The sequence below is a fragment of the Ascidia mentula genome, chromosome 3 (genome assembly GCF_947561715.1).
Source record: "Ascidia mentula chromosome 3, kaAscMent1.1, whole genome shotgun sequence".
Lineage (NCBI taxonomy): Eukaryota > Metazoa > Chordata > Ascidiacea > Phlebobranchia > Ascidiidae > Ascidia > Ascidia mentula.
Window position 1 is genome coordinate 7,050,908 of NC_138568.1, and position 17,992 is coordinate 7,068,899.

Here is a 17,992-nt window from a genome sequence, read left to right on the forward strand (position 1 = left end):
AAATGAAACATAAATTGCACGGACACGATAAAACCATCGAGTCGAGGGCGAAGCATGTGTAGGTGGCGCAACAATTGTATATCAGTATGTGTGTATTTATCTTACTACTTTGGGTCGTAGGCACGACACGTTGTTTATTGGTTTTGTGCGTCTGTTATTTGTTATCGTCAGACGGCCAAAAACAACAAACTGAACTTTCATGTGCGGTTGCTCCCAAACAATGACGCGCTGTAACGATTGCCATATAACCCAGCCCGTGCTGCTGTGTGCTGTAGAATAACATTGCCGTTCACAGCTAAGATGCTTGAACGCAAAAAAAAACAGTGTTTGGGTTTGACTTTGACAGCTCAATACAAACAGGTCGAACGACTCTTTCGACAGGTCAGGGCTATATACCAAATAGTAACCTAACGCAAGCACGTCTGTGAACTTTAACATCACAGACTTGTCAGTCGCATTTGTAAACAGACGCGAAATTATGGTCGTATTAAATATAAACGACTGAGTCACGTTGGGTTATATCCCACGAAGATCAAGTACAAGTTTGGCCACTGTCACGATGATTAAAATATTCGACCGCCCGGTGGATTTTAATGCGGATTAGTGTCTTGTTGCTAGGAAACGCCGAAAAAACTGTTTGAAACACTTTGGGTCGACAGTTATATCGTGATGTGTTGCGCATGTGTGTTGAGTCATAGAATTTTAAGCTTGCTGGTGTTGTGCTTCTGCACTGCCCTTCGCGACAAATTAGGGTTCTTAATTGAGGTGAAGCAATAAACAACAATATCTTCGACTCTAAGTTATGTAGACAAATCCTATGGCTTGTTCATGACCTTACACCGTCACTTGAATTGTGCACTGGCCGTGAATATAGTTTGTACAGCGAAAAGCTGTGTTGCGGATGGTATGATATACATATACATGGGTCTGCAGTCACGCCAAAACTTTCATGTTCGCAATAAAAGAGCTTTCAAATCTGCGTTTAAAAGAGGTTTGTGCAAAGTAAACAGCGTATTTCAAAGAAGGACAAGCAAATATTTTGACTACTTTTGTTAAATGTGTAGGTATTGGCCAATGAATTGTTGTACCTCTGTTATTATTGGTGTTGCGAATATACCAGCAAAACAATATCTTGGCACGATTTTCACGTAATATGCGCACTGAACCGGCAAGATTTGCAAGGGAATATGTGAAGATACACGTAGTTCGTGAGTAAAGCTCCCGAAGGGATTTTTCGGCTTAAATGTAAACCTCTCGCGAAAGTACCCTACACATTCCTTCAGTTTTATGATGTTTCCACAAGGGTTCGCCTTGAATTCTTGACAAAGAAAGGTACGCTATTCATAGACAGTTAGCAAACACGCTAAGATTCCAATCTAAAAGTCGTGATGGAAGCTGTGGGCGCGATGAATTGTGAGGAAAGTTGTTCTGGACTTGCGTTCGGTTAGTGTGGTACTTAAAACTGTGACGAGTTCTTCTACTAACTGTTTCATGAGCGGTTGGACTAGCATTCGCAAACTATAGGACACAAGAAAGTTTACATGAATGAGAAAGCATAGCTGTGATCAGTGATTTAGTACTGTTGAAACCTTGTACCTCGGTTAAATTATCGCTATAGGTTAAACAAAAAAATTTTAAAAAGTGTAACACACGGCATTTGTTGTTCATATAGAAGGTGGTTGCTTTGTTGACATCTAACTGTTAACAGCTATGTTGTGGTTGTTTAGCACTCGGTTACACAGCGATGGTGCATAACGCAGTGATTTCTAAAGAATAAGTTAATTTTACACATTGGACAAGCTTATGTATGCCAATAATTAACAAATGCCACGTGCATTTTACGAAACGTAACAAACGTCACTGCTGTGGTGAAAAATGAAAAACAGCTTCAAACCCTTATTTATGTGAGCAGTTACCTTTGATACACACGGAATTTCTTGCTGCATGTTTTACGTGTTATGGAATAAAGGTCACGTGACGCTAGTTTGCACCCCACAAAGGCGGGCAGATAAAAATTACTCGCTTTGCATTCCGGTAATCACCAACCCAAGCATACCTGTAAACTTGAATTGCACTTGTAAACTGTTAAATTTTATTTGCGCTCGCGAATCGGCAGGTATACACTACGTAGCATTTGCAGCGAAAGGATGTACACACGCATTTGTCGCAACTAGTCAGCCAAACCTGTGACGCATTTAAACTATATCAACTTCATCTTGAACCAATCGAAAACAAAATGCCCAGTACACGCGAAATTCATCGAATAGAAAAGGAAGCGTATATGATTCGGTAATTCATGCTTGGCAGATACAAAGTTCAGAAATGAAGCCGGCCAAATCGAGCGTTGTTTTTGCTGTAATGGAAGTACATGTTTTGTGACGTGATTCATTGTCTGAAGTTCCTGCATGCGCGTACAACGTCCAACCCGTAGTTTGATATCTGCGGCAACTGGTGTCAATAAATATTATTTCGGTAATGTGTACTGATAGGTTGGGTACGCTTTCTATCACAGCTCTGCCACAGTAGAGGCAAAACGGGAGTCTGCACTGTGGAGTGTTTCTGCTTGTTGTACCAGTGGCGTTTATACATTGTAATTTCTGCAACATTATATTAGCGCAACAACGTTCTTTTAGGTACGCTTTTACCTTTTTAGTTAAACAAACTGTATAGGAGTCCACAGTCAACACGTATTAGGAGAAACGACTGAGCATTTCGTCCAGATTGTGCGCAGGTTTTACTGGACTACGCCTTGTATTAAAACACACGGTCTTTTTTCAGATTGACAGTGAACTAAGATTTATGGTGGTCAGGACAACACCCCTGAACTGTTTAGTTTTATTGTACAGAGAAAGGGGCTCCCGCGGGTACTAGCAATTCACCTCACTTTGCAGATGCCGTTCGAATGTCATGATGCAGGATTTTAAGTAGAAGCTAGCGATGATAATTGGCCCGGCTTCAAAGTTGTCCACTCTGTGTAAACAGTGTGCGATCGAGCACGTACGCAATAGAATGCGGTATGTTGATTGATAGACCTGCTTCAATGACTAAGTACGCATAAAGTGATGCGGTTACGCTTTATAGGTGACAGCGTCATCATCTCAAGCGGTTTTGGTTGCGATAGTTTCCGTGGATTTGCTTGCTTGATATTGACTTGCTCACGTAACGTAAATATCTAATACATGGTGTAAGATTTAATGTAGTTGTGTTGAAAGTCTTTTTGTTAAGTTGTCCAGCAAGAAGCATGCGTTGACATAGGAAAATCAGACCAGTTTTTTATTGCACGTTTTTGAAATACAGCGGAACTCGGTTATACCCGATTTGATTTGTCAGAAAATTTGTCTGGATTTAGGCAATTAAGTTTTGGGTTGTCCGCAGGCATTTGTTTCAAGCATGACGCTGTGCAGTTATCGATCAAAACCGCCTTTATTCTTTGTAACCCGAAGACGTAAAAGCACTACATCACGTGGTTCTAATCTTATGCTACAATGTTGCAGAAAGCGTTACGTGGTGTGGTGTACAAACGCAAGGTTGAAGGAAAAAATTCCCCGTAATTCCGGAATACGATGACCAAAAAGGGCAACTTTTATTGAGCATTGTCGAAGATCCGGATAAAATCCTTCGGTTTATAAGTAAAAAAAAGATTACGAATTATTTGTACATCCAATATCGTACGAATCAATCTTCGTATCGAATCCGCGTCGAAATTTCGAAAGACTTTTAATTTGTTCAGCAGGAACTTTTCGGTTCCGATTCCAAACGATGGCCTATATGTTAAAAACCGCAATCCCTTTCGAAGACTGGCATACTTTTAACTTGAAAGTCAGAATCGGGGAATGTTCACGCCCTCAACTTTAAAACCTGCTAATTAGCGCACATCAATTACGACGTCACAAGCGGCTGTTCCGGTCCGCGCTTCCCGTTAATAAGCACGACCTGCGTTGAAACGGTGGAGAATTCGCTGCCGGCAATTTCCTAAGTTAGTAAAATCGAGGAAGTGCGGGCCAATTTCGGAGACGCCAATTTGGGCGGTCATTATAGGTACAGGTTTAGGGTTGTGGCAAAGTGTTGCCCGTGGTATGTAGAGTTTCAGAGATTTTGTTTCAATTAAATGGTGAGAGTTCGATACCTTCCCTCAACAATTACAAACTGTTAGAATGGGCGAATAAACCCAATAAAATATAGTGTAGATTTCAGCTCGTAATTTTTGCAAAAACAGCTGTTTTAGTAATTTGTCGTTTAATTATTGCAGCTTGCTGACGGGCTTAATACGTATCTGTACACGCATATCACGTTTGTCTCACGTTTTTGTCTACGCAGGTATAGCAAAATGAGTAACGTTACATGTTCGTCGCACGCCTACTGTCGAATGGTTTTCGGCGACAGTATGCCATTATGCTGTGGCGATTGCAAGCTGACCGTTTGTTGCAACGACTCAACCCTGGTGGCACAACTCGACTCATGCAACGATAAATCGACGGGTCCTAGAAATTCACTGTAAGTTTCCGTAGGAATTTTATTCTAATGTTTTGAATGTATATTCCCGCAAAACAATTTTTGTTCGTCGACTAAGTTTTGTCCAGCGTTTTTTTTTGTGTTTTTCTAAGTGGACGCCTGAAGGCGGTCGTCCGACTATAGGGCGCTTGGAAAAATTTGCCAATTCGGCATTTAGTGATCACAGTTGCTACGCATTCTTTAACACGTTGAATTGAAGTTCTTTTTCGCGTTTTAAGTGTAAATTAAAGCTTGAGAAACTTGTGTTGTTGCGCCAGCCTTGTCCAATGCACTGATATTTTACCCACAAATAACGAGAAAAAGTTTCGGAAACACTGAACCAAACTATGGGTTTATCCCTTACATGGATGATTTCGAGAAAGCTACGCAAAAAAACTAAAAGTTATAATGTGTACCAAAAACTTACGTGACAATGCACGTTAATTACATAGACCGTTACCAACACTTAGACGTTATCCAAACTTGTCAAAACAAACTGGTCCTGACAGAAGGAATTTTATCTTCGAGAAACATGCCGACGAGACTTTAATTGCGTCAAACGTAGTGTAATAAACCTAATAATCGAATATGAAGGACCAAGCTAGCGCTCGGGATTATTTGCCACCGCTGTGGTTGATGCTTGCTTCTCATACGGGATTAAACTTGCGACCTGAGTAGCTAACTTCACCAATATCATACATTTTGAGCTTAAGGAGGAAAACAGGTTTCTATATTCATTTCCACGGGACACGTAACCGATTAAATTTTGTTTAGTCTTTGTGGTTTGGACGCCTTTACCAACACCGCAAGGCCCAGAGGGAAAACGCAAACTTTACTTTCACTACAAATCTGCGGCTCATCTGTTTATTCAGATTACCACGTTGCTGCTTTTTGTACGCAAATTCTTTGCAGAAAATGGGGTAGCGTTGCTTGCTATACCATGCACTATCGCACATTATTTTTCTCTATTGCGACAAGAAAATATTTTAGGAATAACGTTTGCTGTATTTTAAACTACGGTCGGCCAAATAGACATCGGCAAACGGTTTTTAAGGTTGTAAAGAAAACTCTACTGTGTATTTTCAGGGGTTCCAAAACTCTCGCAATTGTTATTGGAAGCATTATTGGGTGCTTCATCGTTCTCCTAGTCGCCAACTGGCTGATCAAGAAATACCTCTGCGGAAAACTTTCGCCATCGTCGAGAAGAGGAGCAGTGAGGGATGGACAACCTCACTTGACATCCTTCACAAATTCCGCCGTTGCAGGAGGTAGAATTGGTTGGCGGATAGTTTAATATTTCTCACAATAATTCTTTCTTCGGGGGTAAATACTCTGGCCGGACTACACAAACCTACAGTACAAGTTTATGTATAGTATGCAAGTGCATTACGTGACCATTTGTCCCGTACATGATAAGACCAATGGTCTATAAAGTGCAGTGACATCTTTCTGCGTTTTTGTCATAATGCGTTTTGTAATCACCCTTTTTCTGGCCAACAATATAACATAAGCTACTGTGCTTTTAACAAATAAGAATGTCAGGGAATTTCAAGGGTGTAATATATTATAGCATTTGTGTGTACTGACCTGAATATAGTAGATCTCAGTTGTAATAATTGCTTTCATCCGGCAGGATCGTTACATTCTACATTGCCTGTTTCGGAGCCGGCGCCTCCCTACACCGATATTCACCTCTACAACAAAGTGGATCACGAAAGCTCTCAGGCAATTTATTACAAAGTACCAGGCGACAAGGTAGGCATCGGCATAGGACGGATACTTGTTATATGCTTTGCCAAAAGGATACATGCTTTGCCAAAAGGATCAAATTAACACAAATTCGATTAAATTATGTTCGCGATGGCAGTCCACATGAAACGTTCAGTACAGACAAACATACCCCACATTTCATATTGCCACGTGAACGTAATGATTTTACAAACTTGAGTTGGTGATAAATTTGTTTATGAACACAGCTAAAACCTATGCGAAAAATGTGGACCTAAATAGTTGCGTAACTTGAGAAACCAAGATTGGGTGGAGGTCAAAAACATGCGAGCCAATTTTATGCCCGCAGGACAACAGAATACGGTGAAACGATCAGTTTTGGTTCGATGTTTGCCGATAAGCAAGCATCTGGCAGTCATGCACACTTGCAACGACACAGTCATAATTTTAAGCCAAGTGCGATCCTGATAAGCCCGGGAGAGCATTTCACTTGCGTTCACCACATCATGACTTTTTGGCCTCTAGTGGTTTTTGCCGCCTAAAGCGTGTGTGGCGTTTCGCCAATCGAAATTTAAATCTCCAAAGCAACCGCAACACATAATTGTAACTTGTGTATTGAACTTTTATTTCAAGGTTAAAGCAAGTCGGGTTTCTTATATAAGAAATATATGTGCGATCGACAACCTGCCAGGGGCCTTTGGTTTTCAAATTGATTCAGTTTTTATTCTTTCATTATATTCGTTTAGAAGACTAATATATTTTGCATTAATTTACATCATCAGTGTAAAACAACACAAAAGAACAATAGAATTTTTGGAGTATTAATCAAAGGGTTTAAAGGTGGAAATCGTCTCGTCATTGCAACAGAATGATTTAGGAAATGATTTCCCGAATTAACAAACAAAAATATAATTAACTTTGTAGCATCGAACGACGTCTTATCGCAACTATTAACCTGTCAGGCTCCGAAATACTAACGCACGATAAACAACATTTGGCCGTAACGAAGGAATGTCGGTCTGCACATAATTTCGCCTGATTTCGACTAACCGCAATGAAAACAGGTTGAAACCACAGTTTGTTTACACATGCGTTGAAAAAAATTTGATGGGGAGTGCAACAGTGTAGGATTTTGCATGTCGAAACATTAGAACGTTTTGATTTTCTTTGCAGAGTTATTACGGCATCGTCGCGTCTTCTCAGCAAGTTGATCTTAACATTGTCAACGAAGAGCTGACATCTGAACCTCCACCATACGCGACAGTTATTGAAAACAGGTAAGGAGTCCATATGACTAAAGTCCTGCAATTCATTTTCAATAAATACATTTCCCAAATTGAGACATTCATACAAGGAATCTTTTAGGGAACAATCTGAATAAATTCACCATTATTGCACGCAGTTTAGACCAAAGCACTTACATTTCGGGTAACGAAACCTATTTGGGGCGTTTGGGGTTTTGAGACAAAACCGTATATGGTGACCATAAAAGGAAATACGTTTTTACGTTTTTAACTTTAAAGTTGCATTTGCTTGCGGTGCAACGAAATACTTGAAAAGTTTAAATTCAATCATTCACAGCAAAGAATATATAGACGATCAGAATTATGTAAAACTAATAAGTTTTTATCATATAAACGTGCACAACATACCATATATTGTATGCAAATAAGCTGCTTTCATTTCTATTGGCCTGCGGCGTGTTGCATGTTTTACACATTAACACGTAAATTTCTCGAACAGGTCAACAGATGAGATAACAACATGATGAAAAGTATCCAGTGAACGGCTGTATCTAATTCCTTTTTTAAAGTCACTGGGTTATTATTTCCCTACATAATGCAGAACACCGGATGTTATGTCAAAGAATAGTACCGACAAAATTTAGGCCTTCGAATTTGCCGAAACGGGGAAATCGAATTTTGTGAAACTGACATCATCTCATATTGACTAAAGCTTCAAATTAACACAAAAAAAATTTTAAACATGTAATATAATATCTTATTTTAACGAAGCAATATTTCGGTGAAACGTGCCAATACCCAACAAATTACGTCTGATTAAAAGTTCATCGGAAAATGTAACAAACCGGTTTCGTAAAACCCAATGTGAATCACGCCAAAATTGCGGTAACCGACGCAAGAGCAAGTATTAATCACGTTAAATTGCAATATAAAGTTCCCATACAGTCTGGTTTCTGGAGTCACATATTAAATACCGCATTGAATATTGTATCTCTGTACATTGCAATTGAAGGTGCCCTAATTATATGCATGATACGTTGACCTTGGTTTTTGTTTTAACGCATATTTTATTCGTAACTTTACCTATCTAAGTTCCTGCTGCACTTTTCTCTGCTATCTTTCAACGATGCCTTTAACTGACAATTTGTATTGTCAATTTTGAAGGCGACTTGTAACAACACAAAACGGAGGCAGTATTCGTGTGTTTTCTTTTCTCTCTCTTGTGCTTGCTAGAAACTAAGTTAATTTTTTATTATCTTCTGACGTTCTTTTAATATTATTACAAAATAAAATGTGGGGCTATACACCGTTTACCACAAAAACAATATCTTTAATTGGTTATTTGCGAGACTTAGCAGCACAGCAACGCCGCACCTGTCATTTGTGCCACGTGTTCTACCAAAGAATGAAAAACTGTTGTTTAATGCATTTGGCTTCTCGAACATGTTTACCACATTGAACACAAGCGTTTGACAGCAACAGGGCCCAAGGGACTTTGCCAATTAATATATTCGAGCTGGTCTTATTCGTTTAAGCGGTGTATGTAACTGATGTATAGACGTAAGAAGTCGTAGCTTGCACTAAATTAAATCCAGCTTTAAAGATGAGGTTCTTTGTGGATGTAAGCAAGAAAATGAAGTTACCCAACTTTGTTTTGCTATTGCGTGGAGGCGCTTTCATCCTAATTGTCTTATTTATTTCTTCCAGCACAAAGAAATTACTATTAAGTATCGCCTTTTATCCTAAATACTCTTTTCTTTGTCTTCAAAATGAAATTCTTTGTTTTCGTTGGTGCTTTGGCGCTGGTAATTGGGACTGTGATTAGTTTCAGAGGTAAGTTAAAAAGTTTGTTTTTCTCTATTCAATGCTATTTCTGCAAGCAAAAAACAATGCAACCTCTGGCATTTCTGTAATCAGCAGGCAACACTTGTTCTTCTCCGTGTTTCATTGACAACGGCGGGTGTGATTCTCGGCGGCTGTCATACCCTCCATACAGTGTTGTCATTCTCCACTGCCGCGAAGGATACGAACTCCAAAACGCCGTTAGACTCGTTTGCGGCAGAGATGGGACTTGGAGTCCTTCCACTTCGCCATGGTGTAAGAAGGTGTGAAGCGTGAACAAAAATATAAGCTGGTTTATGAAGTTGTACTTCTTTTATCGGAGACCGTGGAAGCAGCACCATATTGCAGACGCGGTATCAGGTTCGCCCTAGGGATTTTGCCAATTAATACATTCGATCTGGCCTTATTCGTTTACACAGGAAAGGTGCTACGTGTAAATAGAGGCTTTCGAATAGACAGTTACTTAAACTTGCACACCCACACGATCTCGCATAATAATAGCCAAACTTGACGTCTTGGATTTTAGGACGACATTCGTACGTTTGCGGAAACCGTTTTCGGCGGTCAGTGTGTGCAGGTCATGCGGTTAAGTTTATCAGTCCAGCCTCAATAATCTTACTAGGGCTGACCTAGATTATTGCACAATCACATAATATAAACATTTTTGTTTTACAGAAGGACGTAAGAAATAGTTGGACTTCGAATAAAAAATAGGCTCCAATAATAGCAAGTTTGATCGTTAAATATACTAGGAAAATGCATAATTTAAACGTACATATATCTTAACATATAGATAATCACAGGCTGCATGTAATACTTTATACAACATATACATCATAATAACTAAAGTTTCAATTAATACAAAAACTTTTAACCATTTAATATAATATCTTATTCTAACGAAACAAGATTTCGGTGAAACGTGCCAATACCCAACAAATTACGCCTGCTCAAATGTGTATCAGAAAATGTAACAAACCGGTTTCGTGAAACCCAATGTGAATCACGCCCAAATTGCGGTAACCGACGTAAGAGCAAGTATTAATCACGTTTAATTTGCAATTCGAAGTTCCAAGTCCGGTTTCTGGAGTCACATATTGAATACCGCTAGGATATATTGTATCTCTGTACATTGCAATTGAAGGTGCCCTAATTATATGCATGATACGTTGACCTTGATATTTGTTTTAACGTTTATTTTATCCGTAACTTTACCTATCTAAGTTCCTACTGTACTTTTCTGTGCTATCTTTCAACGTTGCCTTTAACTGACAATTTGTATTGTCAATTTTGAAGCCGCGTTGTAACAACACCAAACGGAGGCAGTATCCGTGTGTTTTCTTTTCTCTCTCCTTTGCTTGCTGGAAACTAAGTTAATTTTTTATTATCTTCTGACGTTCTTTTAATATTATTACAAAATAAAATGTGGGGCTATACAACGTTTACCACAAAAACAATATCTGTACTTGGTTATTTGCGAGACTTGGAAGCACAGCAACGCCGCTGTAAAAAGCAATGTTTTTTGAGGTTTCTAAAGGTCGAGGGTAAGGTATTTTTATGGATTTTCCTGATGTAAGTTTGATTACTGTTGCTACAGCGGCCTTCGGCGCGAAATGCTGCAACGAGTTGATAGTTAGGCCATCAGAAGTCCAAGTCGCGGCTTTTTGGGTCAGTTTTGGGCTTTAAGTTTAAAAATTAGGCCGCAGGTTCGTGCCTGAATTCACACTGCCACATTTTCGTCGTGATTACACACCCTCTACTGTTTACACCAACTTGCATGTGGTGACGTAATCGACGTACTTTCACGTTGAGAGAGCTTGGTCAAATCACAAATATTTAAAACAACTGAATTTGCACGAGCTCTTCCGCACCTGCCATTTGCGCTATACGAATTCTACCAAAGAATGAAAAAATGTTGTTTAATGCATTCGGCGTCTCGAACATGTTTACCAAATTAAACACAAGCGTCTGACAGCAACAGGGCCCAAGGGACTTTGCCAATTAAGATATTCGAGCTGGTCATATTCGTTTAAGCGGTGTATGTAGATACTGTATAGCCGCAAGAAGTCATAGCTTGCAATAAATGAAATTCAGCTTTAAAGGTGAGGTTCTTTGTGGATGTATAAGCTGGAACATTACTCAAATCGCTATTGCCAGGAAGTGCTTTTATCCTAATTGTCTTATTTATTTCTTCCAGCACAAAGAAATTACTAAATATCGCCTTTGATCCTAAATACTTTTGTCTTCAAAATGAAATTCTTTGTTTTCATTGGTGTTTTGGCGATGGTTACGGGGACTGCGGTTAGTTTTGGAGGTAAGTTTGTTTTTCTCTATTCAAGGCTATTTCTGCAAGCAATGAATTAACCGAGCCAAAACAATGCAATTTCTATGAACCGCAGGCAACACTTGTTCTTCTCCATGTTACATTGCCAACGGCTGGTACGACCCTCGCCCATCATACCCTCCACACAGTGTTGTCACTTACCACTGCCGCGAAGGTTACGAACTCCAAAACGGCGAAAGACTCGTTTGTGGCGGAGATGGGACTTGGAGTCCTTCCACTCCACCATGGTGTAAGAAAGTGTGAAGCGTGAACAAAAATATAAGCTGGTTTATGAAGTTGTACTTCTTTTATCGGAGACCGTTGAAGCAGCAGCATATTGCAGACGCGGTATCAGGTTCGCCCTAGGGACTGCCAATTAATACATTCGATCTGGCCTTATTCGTTTACACAGGAAAGGTGCTACGTGTAAATAGAGGCTTTCGAATAGACAAGTACTCAAACTTGCACACCCACGCGATCTCGCATAATAATCGCCAAACTTGACGCCTTGGAACTATGCACTGCGCCTCTATGTAAGAGATATCGAGTGGTTTGTTCAAAACGCGTCTATTGGCGTTGGAAACTTTTATTTTGAAATGCAACAAGGAACGACCAACAAAACGTGTAACGGATTTGACACGGAACAGCAGCGGTTACTGAATTAAGGCTGTGAAAATAGAGTAACATTAATGTCCAAAAAGCAAAATAAAGTAACATTAATGTGTTAAACCTTTCACATATCGTGTGGCAGTGGAATTTGCTGTCATGTTGTATACATATTCATTAAAATCGATAGTTCAATGTAATGAAAGTAGTGTGACATTTTTGCCGGCAAATTTCGGCAATGTGATGATGCTTGACAGTGTAAGTGGCTTAATGAACAGATAATGTAACAGGATCTGTCAATCAATTACTAACAAGTTTGGCAGGTGTATTTTCAGTATCTATGGCATGATGAAGTCATTACTGCTGTTTTTTGTACCCGGCACATGGGCATTTGGCGAGGCTCGGTAATTCTCCCACAAACAAATAATTGTGACGTCACAATGGACCTTTCCACTTTGTAACATCTAAATCTTTAGTACAGCAGCCCCAAAAACCAGATTGCGGATCACAATCAGGACGACATTCGCACATTTGTGGAAAACCGTATCCGACAGTCAGTGTGTGCAAGTCGCGCGGTTAAGTTTATCAGTCCAGCCTCAAAAATCCGACCATAAAATCGTCAATAACGCGATGCGCTACCGGCATGGTTAAAGTACTCGAGACGAGTACGAGCAGCATTTGAATACAAATCTGTCGCGGGTAGTAGAGCGACATCGTGCGGTCATCTTCCAGCCATTTTTTGGCCACGCTGTAAATAATTGAGCAGTTTGAAAACACTTTCACAAAAAAAGTTTGCACTTAAATGTTTTGGTGTCTGGGACCATTAGTGGGAAAAAATATTTAGTTCAATAAAAAAATACTTTCTTTTATTTTTTGGGGGAATTATTAGTGGAGAAGCAATACTTCGTTCAATAAGCTGGTTAATGGAAGGAGTCTGGGGCAAAATGCTTTATGTTAAAATGCTGCAATGGTTAGGAATCGTTAACATACACTTACTCTTTTAATTTGGCCTGACGAGTGCTTGCGTACATAACCTTAACTATTCTTTCACAACCTGTTGGATCCGCACTTCTAATATCGTTGCATGTCCTCCTTTAAACAATACCGTATGGTTTAATTTAAAGCATTGCTTATTTTATAAAAGTGATTACTAGGGCTGACCTAGTTTATTGCACAATCATATAATATAAATATAATTTTAACATTTTTGTTTTACAGAAGAACGTATGAAATAGTTGGACTTCGAATAAAAAGTAGGCTCCAACAACCGCAAGTTCAATCGTTACATGTACAAGGAAAATGCATAATTCAAACGTACATGCCTATAATCACAGTCTGCCTATAATACCTTATACAACTTATACATCATTACTGACCAAACATTGTCCAAACGCCCTGTGACAAAAAGAACACTCGTTTCAAACATGAAAATGTCTTGGTGTTGATACCATAGCAAAAACCAATACCTGTACCTTTAAAGCCTTCATACTACAATATATTTTTGTCACAAGGCGTTTGGGTCAAGTATCTATGCATAAACAAGATATCCCCAAACATTTGTGTATTGCGAACCGATTTACAAAAGTAAATTCATATATCCATACGTCACCTTGATGAACAGCCTACACGTTAACCATATTACAACCCCTGCCAAGACATCTTGTTTTGCAGACTCTGGGCAGGGTCGTCATCCATAATTTAAGACGGACTTATAGTTTAGAAGTTTAAACAATAGTTTAACAGTCATTCCGTTGGGCTGAATCGACTCACCCGATTGATATAAGGTTGGTCGAAAAGGAGAAGAGCTTTTCTATTACTTCCGCCACCTTGTTTCCGATCACATGTGGAGGTCCGTCCCTTCGTATCTTGTCGGCCTCCGTAATTGCCATGGACGATTTACTCGTTTTGATATCGTTGGGTTGACTAGGGTTGTAGTCGCCAATTTCGCAGCGGTGGGGCCGTTTTGAGGTGGCTGGTGCCTCTGAAGCTTTCTTGGCGTATTTTGAAGGGTCTACATACGGGAAAGAAATAACGCAATGACAAGTACACTGTTTTGATGTGCGCAAGACTCGATAACCTTCCGAAGGTTTTATCGGTGTCCATGCCATTTTAACTTTTGCGCATGTATATATAAAGCGTGTTGCGCACATTAAATGTGCTACACTTTAGAGGTCGAAACAGTGGCCATCTGTATGCATATCACAAAGTGTTGTAGTCTACACCCTAAAAAGTAAAAAACTAAAAAAAAATAACTGTGCAAGTTATAATACCCGATTTGGTGGTCTGAAGAGGAACTTCTGTTGAGGAGTCCGTGTACTCGGTTGGTGATCCGTTGTTGACGTACAGTCTCGTTTTGGTGTTTAATACGCGAATCTGTTTACATGGGAACGTTTGAGTAAAATATTGCCACAAATTTTGGCTCTTTTTGAAGTATTATATCTCGGTTTTCCGAACTTTTTGGGTCAAAGACTCTTTTTTTTGTAAATCTGTTCCTTTTATCGGAATTATACAAAACAAAAAAGGGGTATTGCAACAACCTGACTTTTTGGCAAATTGTCACAGACCTCCTGTATTAGATCCTTGTGCAACTACAACAAACTACAGGCATATATCAACGTTCACCAATTGGACTTACCAGTAGATAAGGAACATTATGAAAGTCCTGAATGACCAGCAAATGGGAGGAATGTGTTTGTACAGAAGTAACCAGCTGCTGGGCAAGGAGTCGTTCCAGGAAAAACTCACTGAAAAAGATGGGCCTGTAAAAGTCCACAACAAAGTCTCTGTAAAACCAAAACTACAAGATTTGCAATTGAATTGTCCTTGTTAAAATCGCTTACTTGCGGTACAAACCATGTGTATGAAAAATTAAAGAAACATTGAAGTGTCAAAATAAACCATAATATTCACAGAAGATTAATTATGTCTCTTTAGATATGTATAACCTGATGACTGTCTCCGACATCTGTTTGCGCAGAGATAGAATTTCGATATTATTCTTGCTCAGTTTAAAAGCATCAATACTGTAATCCTCGGAAAGCAATAGTTCACCCAGATCTGCACGACAGCGAGCACATCGCACTCGTTGCTCCTTGGCAGACTCCTGAATATTTTAATACGTTAACAAACAAAAGGTAGTTTTTGACAAGTGGTTACCAAGTCTTCCTTTGTAACAGCCTCTGTGTAATCTCGCAGCAATACATTCCTTCTGCTAATAGATTTGGCATGGATGTAAATGTGAAAATCACTGATTAAACAGTCGCCTTCCCTTGGTCGTAACACATTCTGTCTCACCATGTCTACACAAAATGAAAGTACCGTCACAATGGTTGATAATTAACAAAGATTAAGTCATTTCCATGAATAATCAGTAATAAACCTTTAGGAACATCAATCAGTTTCAAGTTGAAACATGTTAGTTGGTAAGAAAAATTTATGTGACATTAGAATGGGGGTCGAAATAAAATCACAAATATGGGTCCATGGGCCAAAAAAATTTTAAAATCACAAAAACAGCAATAAATAATTTTTTTTACGATTTAGTTTCAGATTCATGTTAACACTGAAATTCAAGTTTGGTACTGGTTCACATAGTACTGTAACTAAGTGCTACAAAAGAAGAATACACAATACAAGATTATGGTTCCTTACACTCAGAACTCACTAATTATTTTTGAAGAAGAGTTATTTTCTTTTGTCGAATTGTGGCTGCAACATGACCAGTGATTAAAAAGTTCCCTCCAAGATTGTGATGGCAATGGCAAAACTCTTGTAAATTTTCTGAAAAGGAATTGTCAATTCTTTGATCTGAACACTTTACTTCATTGCAAATAGACAGCGTTTTGGCAATAACTTCATGAAACAAAAACGTTTCAACACATAATTACATGCACCAAAGAAATTTCAACTTACACATTGTTGACAAACAATGCAAGTCCACATGTCTTGCACCCGCATTGACATGCACCTTTCTCCATCCGACTCAATTCACTGCCCACACGTTTAACAGATGTGCTCAGCAAGGTGGTTTGGGGTGTGCTGTTACTGTCACGCATTTGCAGCCGGACTCCAACTCCTACAGTTTACATATATACATGACAAGAACATATCTGTACTACACACAATCCCTCAAGGCATTTGTCCAAGATTGTTGTGTACGTATATATACTAGATTGAAACGTTTTTACTTTCTGCTAAAGATTTGTTTTGATTAATTGTGCAGACAATGCACAAATTATCATGGAACGTTTGTATGTATTGCATTAGGTAAAGTTCAACACTTTTTTCCAATGTGGAATAAATGTAACTACATTGGATAAAATATTTTATAGCAGGCTGCCTAAACAAATCAATAAAACTTGTTTGAAATGATACATTTACTTGGTTTCTTGGTGATCAATAATCTATAATACACATACCCCCGATGAGAAAGTTTTCTATTTACAGGAAGGATGTTTTTTCAGCAATCGTTAATTTCGCAGACGATCTAGCTAATTTATATTGCACGGATTTTCGGTAAATTTTCGCAAAAATGAGGAGGATATATTAATTTTTTTTTCAATCCGGTACATACTTAGTATCGAGTACACATAAACTCCACATAGTTGTATTTAATCAACTTAAAAAAAAAAAAAAAATTTATTACACATAGACTACCTTCATTAGGGTGACACAGCACCGAGGTACAACTTGTTGGTTCACATTCAACTACAAGTGGATATTTGTCCTGTGAATCATCGGCCTTGGTGACTATCACTTCTTTTGGTGTAATTTTTAACTGTTTTGGACTGTCGTCACCCCTGTACGTAATTATACATTATTTAAAATTATATAAAACCACAAACAAAGAACGATTAATGTCATATCACTGACCTAGAAAAAAAAATTCACAAAGAAAAACATGTTTTCAGTTAAATACAATTTAGAGATACAACCATTATGTAAAGCCATTTTAGCTTTTGTGTCAAAAAATCGTAAAAAACATACCGTAACACAACATCCAAAGACCTGATTCGATCGTAAACCTCCATAAAGTATGAGCAATCATCGTTCATTTTGCCTTAAACTCACCAAGAACTTTTGGCGCTCAACGCCAGTCAGCCAGCCAGACAGGTGCAAGTATAGTAATTTCACATGGGTTCGTTTTCCACAACAAAACGTTTGAATTGTAAGGTAAAACAACAAAATAACAAGAAACATCTTGCATTGTATTATTAAAAACATTTGTAAAACATTTAGTATGTTTAACTATTTTTGTTATTTGTTGTTGTAAAAATATCTGAATATATTGATGAAATACATGTTTCGAAAATGCCTTATTTAGAAATATTTTATTGCTGCTGTACCCCACGTGAAGTAAAATTTGTTTCCACTTGAATGGGTGCATAAAAATTTGAAATTAGGAATTAACTTTTTTATTATCCACTATGTATTTTGAAATAGCTTTAAATAGCAAACATGGCTTGAGTATATAGACTTTTTTACTATTGATCGTAACAGGAAGACTCTTTCGCGACAGAAAAACCATGATGGACTACTGATTTCCTGCAGTTCATGAGCCTTCACGGTTACGCACTGTTGCTCTCGAAGTAGAAGAAAAGCAAGAAAGCAAGGCCTAGATAGCCGTCTTCAAGTGTGCAATCGCAAAAGGTCGCAAGTGAAAGCAGCAGATGTTTGCGCATGATTGGAAAGGATTCAGCTGTTTGCAAATGGTCGTTTTGTGGTAGCACGCTAACTCATTGCATTGCTATCTTCGGTG

At 38.7% G+C, this 17,992-nt stretch overlaps 4 protein-coding genes across 6 annotated transcripts; 3 read left to right on the top strand and 1 right to left on the bottom strand.

Annotated features, from left to right (window-relative positions):
• The first annotated feature begins 4,321 nt into the window (after positions 1–4,321).
• LOC145895106 (uncharacterized) lies at positions 4,322–8,756 on the top strand. The gene is made up of 5 exons (XM_082983862.1): positions 4,322–4,494; positions 5,578–5,759; positions 6,125–6,246; positions 7,393–7,496; positions 7,963–8,756. The coding sequence occupies exons 1-5, from the start codon at positions 4,328–4,330 to the stop codon at positions 7,985–7,987; spliced, it is 600 nt and encodes a 199-aa protein (XP_082839988.1). The 5' UTR covers positions 4,322–4,327; the 3' UTR covers positions 7,988–8,756.
• A 412-nt stretch (positions 8,757–9,168) lies between these two features.
• On the top strand, positions 9,169–9,606 carry LOC145895325 (complement receptor type 2-like). 2 transcript variants are annotated; one of them, XR_014401614.1, is made up of 2 exons: positions 9,169–9,296; positions 9,381–9,606. XR_014401614.1 is itself a non-coding variant. In XM_082984118.1 (2 exons), the coding sequence occupies exons 1-2, from the start codon at positions 9,233–9,235 to the stop codon at positions 9,572–9,574; spliced, it is 255 nt and encodes an 84-aa protein (XP_082840244.1). In that variant the 5' UTR covers positions 9,169–9,232; the 3' UTR covers positions 9,575–9,606. The 2 variants fall into 2 exon arrangements, 1 of the variants encoding a protein (XP_082840244.1); XM_082984118.1 differs by having other exon boundaries at positions 9,384–9,606.
• A 1,659-nt stretch (positions 9,607–11,265) lies between these two features.
• On the top strand, positions 11,266–11,918 carry LOC145895349 (complement factor B-like protease). Its single transcript, XM_082984138.1, has 3 exons — positions 11,266–11,407; positions 11,503–11,619; positions 11,705–11,918. Exons 2-3 carry the CDS (start codon positions 11,556–11,558, stop codon positions 11,890–11,892), a joined length of 252 nt encoding a protein of 83 aa, XP_082840264.1. The 5' UTR covers positions 11,266–11,407; positions 11,503–11,555; the 3' UTR covers positions 11,893–11,918.
• A 288-nt stretch (positions 11,919–12,206) lies between these two features.
• Positions 12,207–17,347, bottom strand: LOC145894395 (E3 ubiquitin-protein ligase E3D-like). 2 transcript variants are annotated; one of them, XM_082982972.1, is made up of 11 exons: positions 17,221–17,347; positions 16,891–17,033; positions 16,147–16,309; positions 15,899–16,014; positions 15,391–15,533; positions 15,180–15,337; positions 14,870–14,978; positions 14,505–14,607; positions 14,005–14,245; positions 13,231–13,326; positions 12,207–12,982 (listed from the first exon to the last, which is right to left on the bottom strand). In XM_082982972.1, exons 1-11 carry the CDS (start codon positions 17,286–17,288, stop codon positions 12,820–12,822), a joined length of 1,503 nt encoding a protein of 500 aa, XP_082839098.1. In that variant the 5' UTR covers positions 17,289–17,347; the 3' UTR covers positions 12,207–12,819. The 2 variants fall into 2 exon arrangements, with proteins under 2 accessions (XP_082839098.1, XP_082839097.1); XM_082982971.1 differs by having other exon boundaries at positions 14,870–14,993.
• Positions 17,348–17,992: the final 645 nt, after the last annotated feature.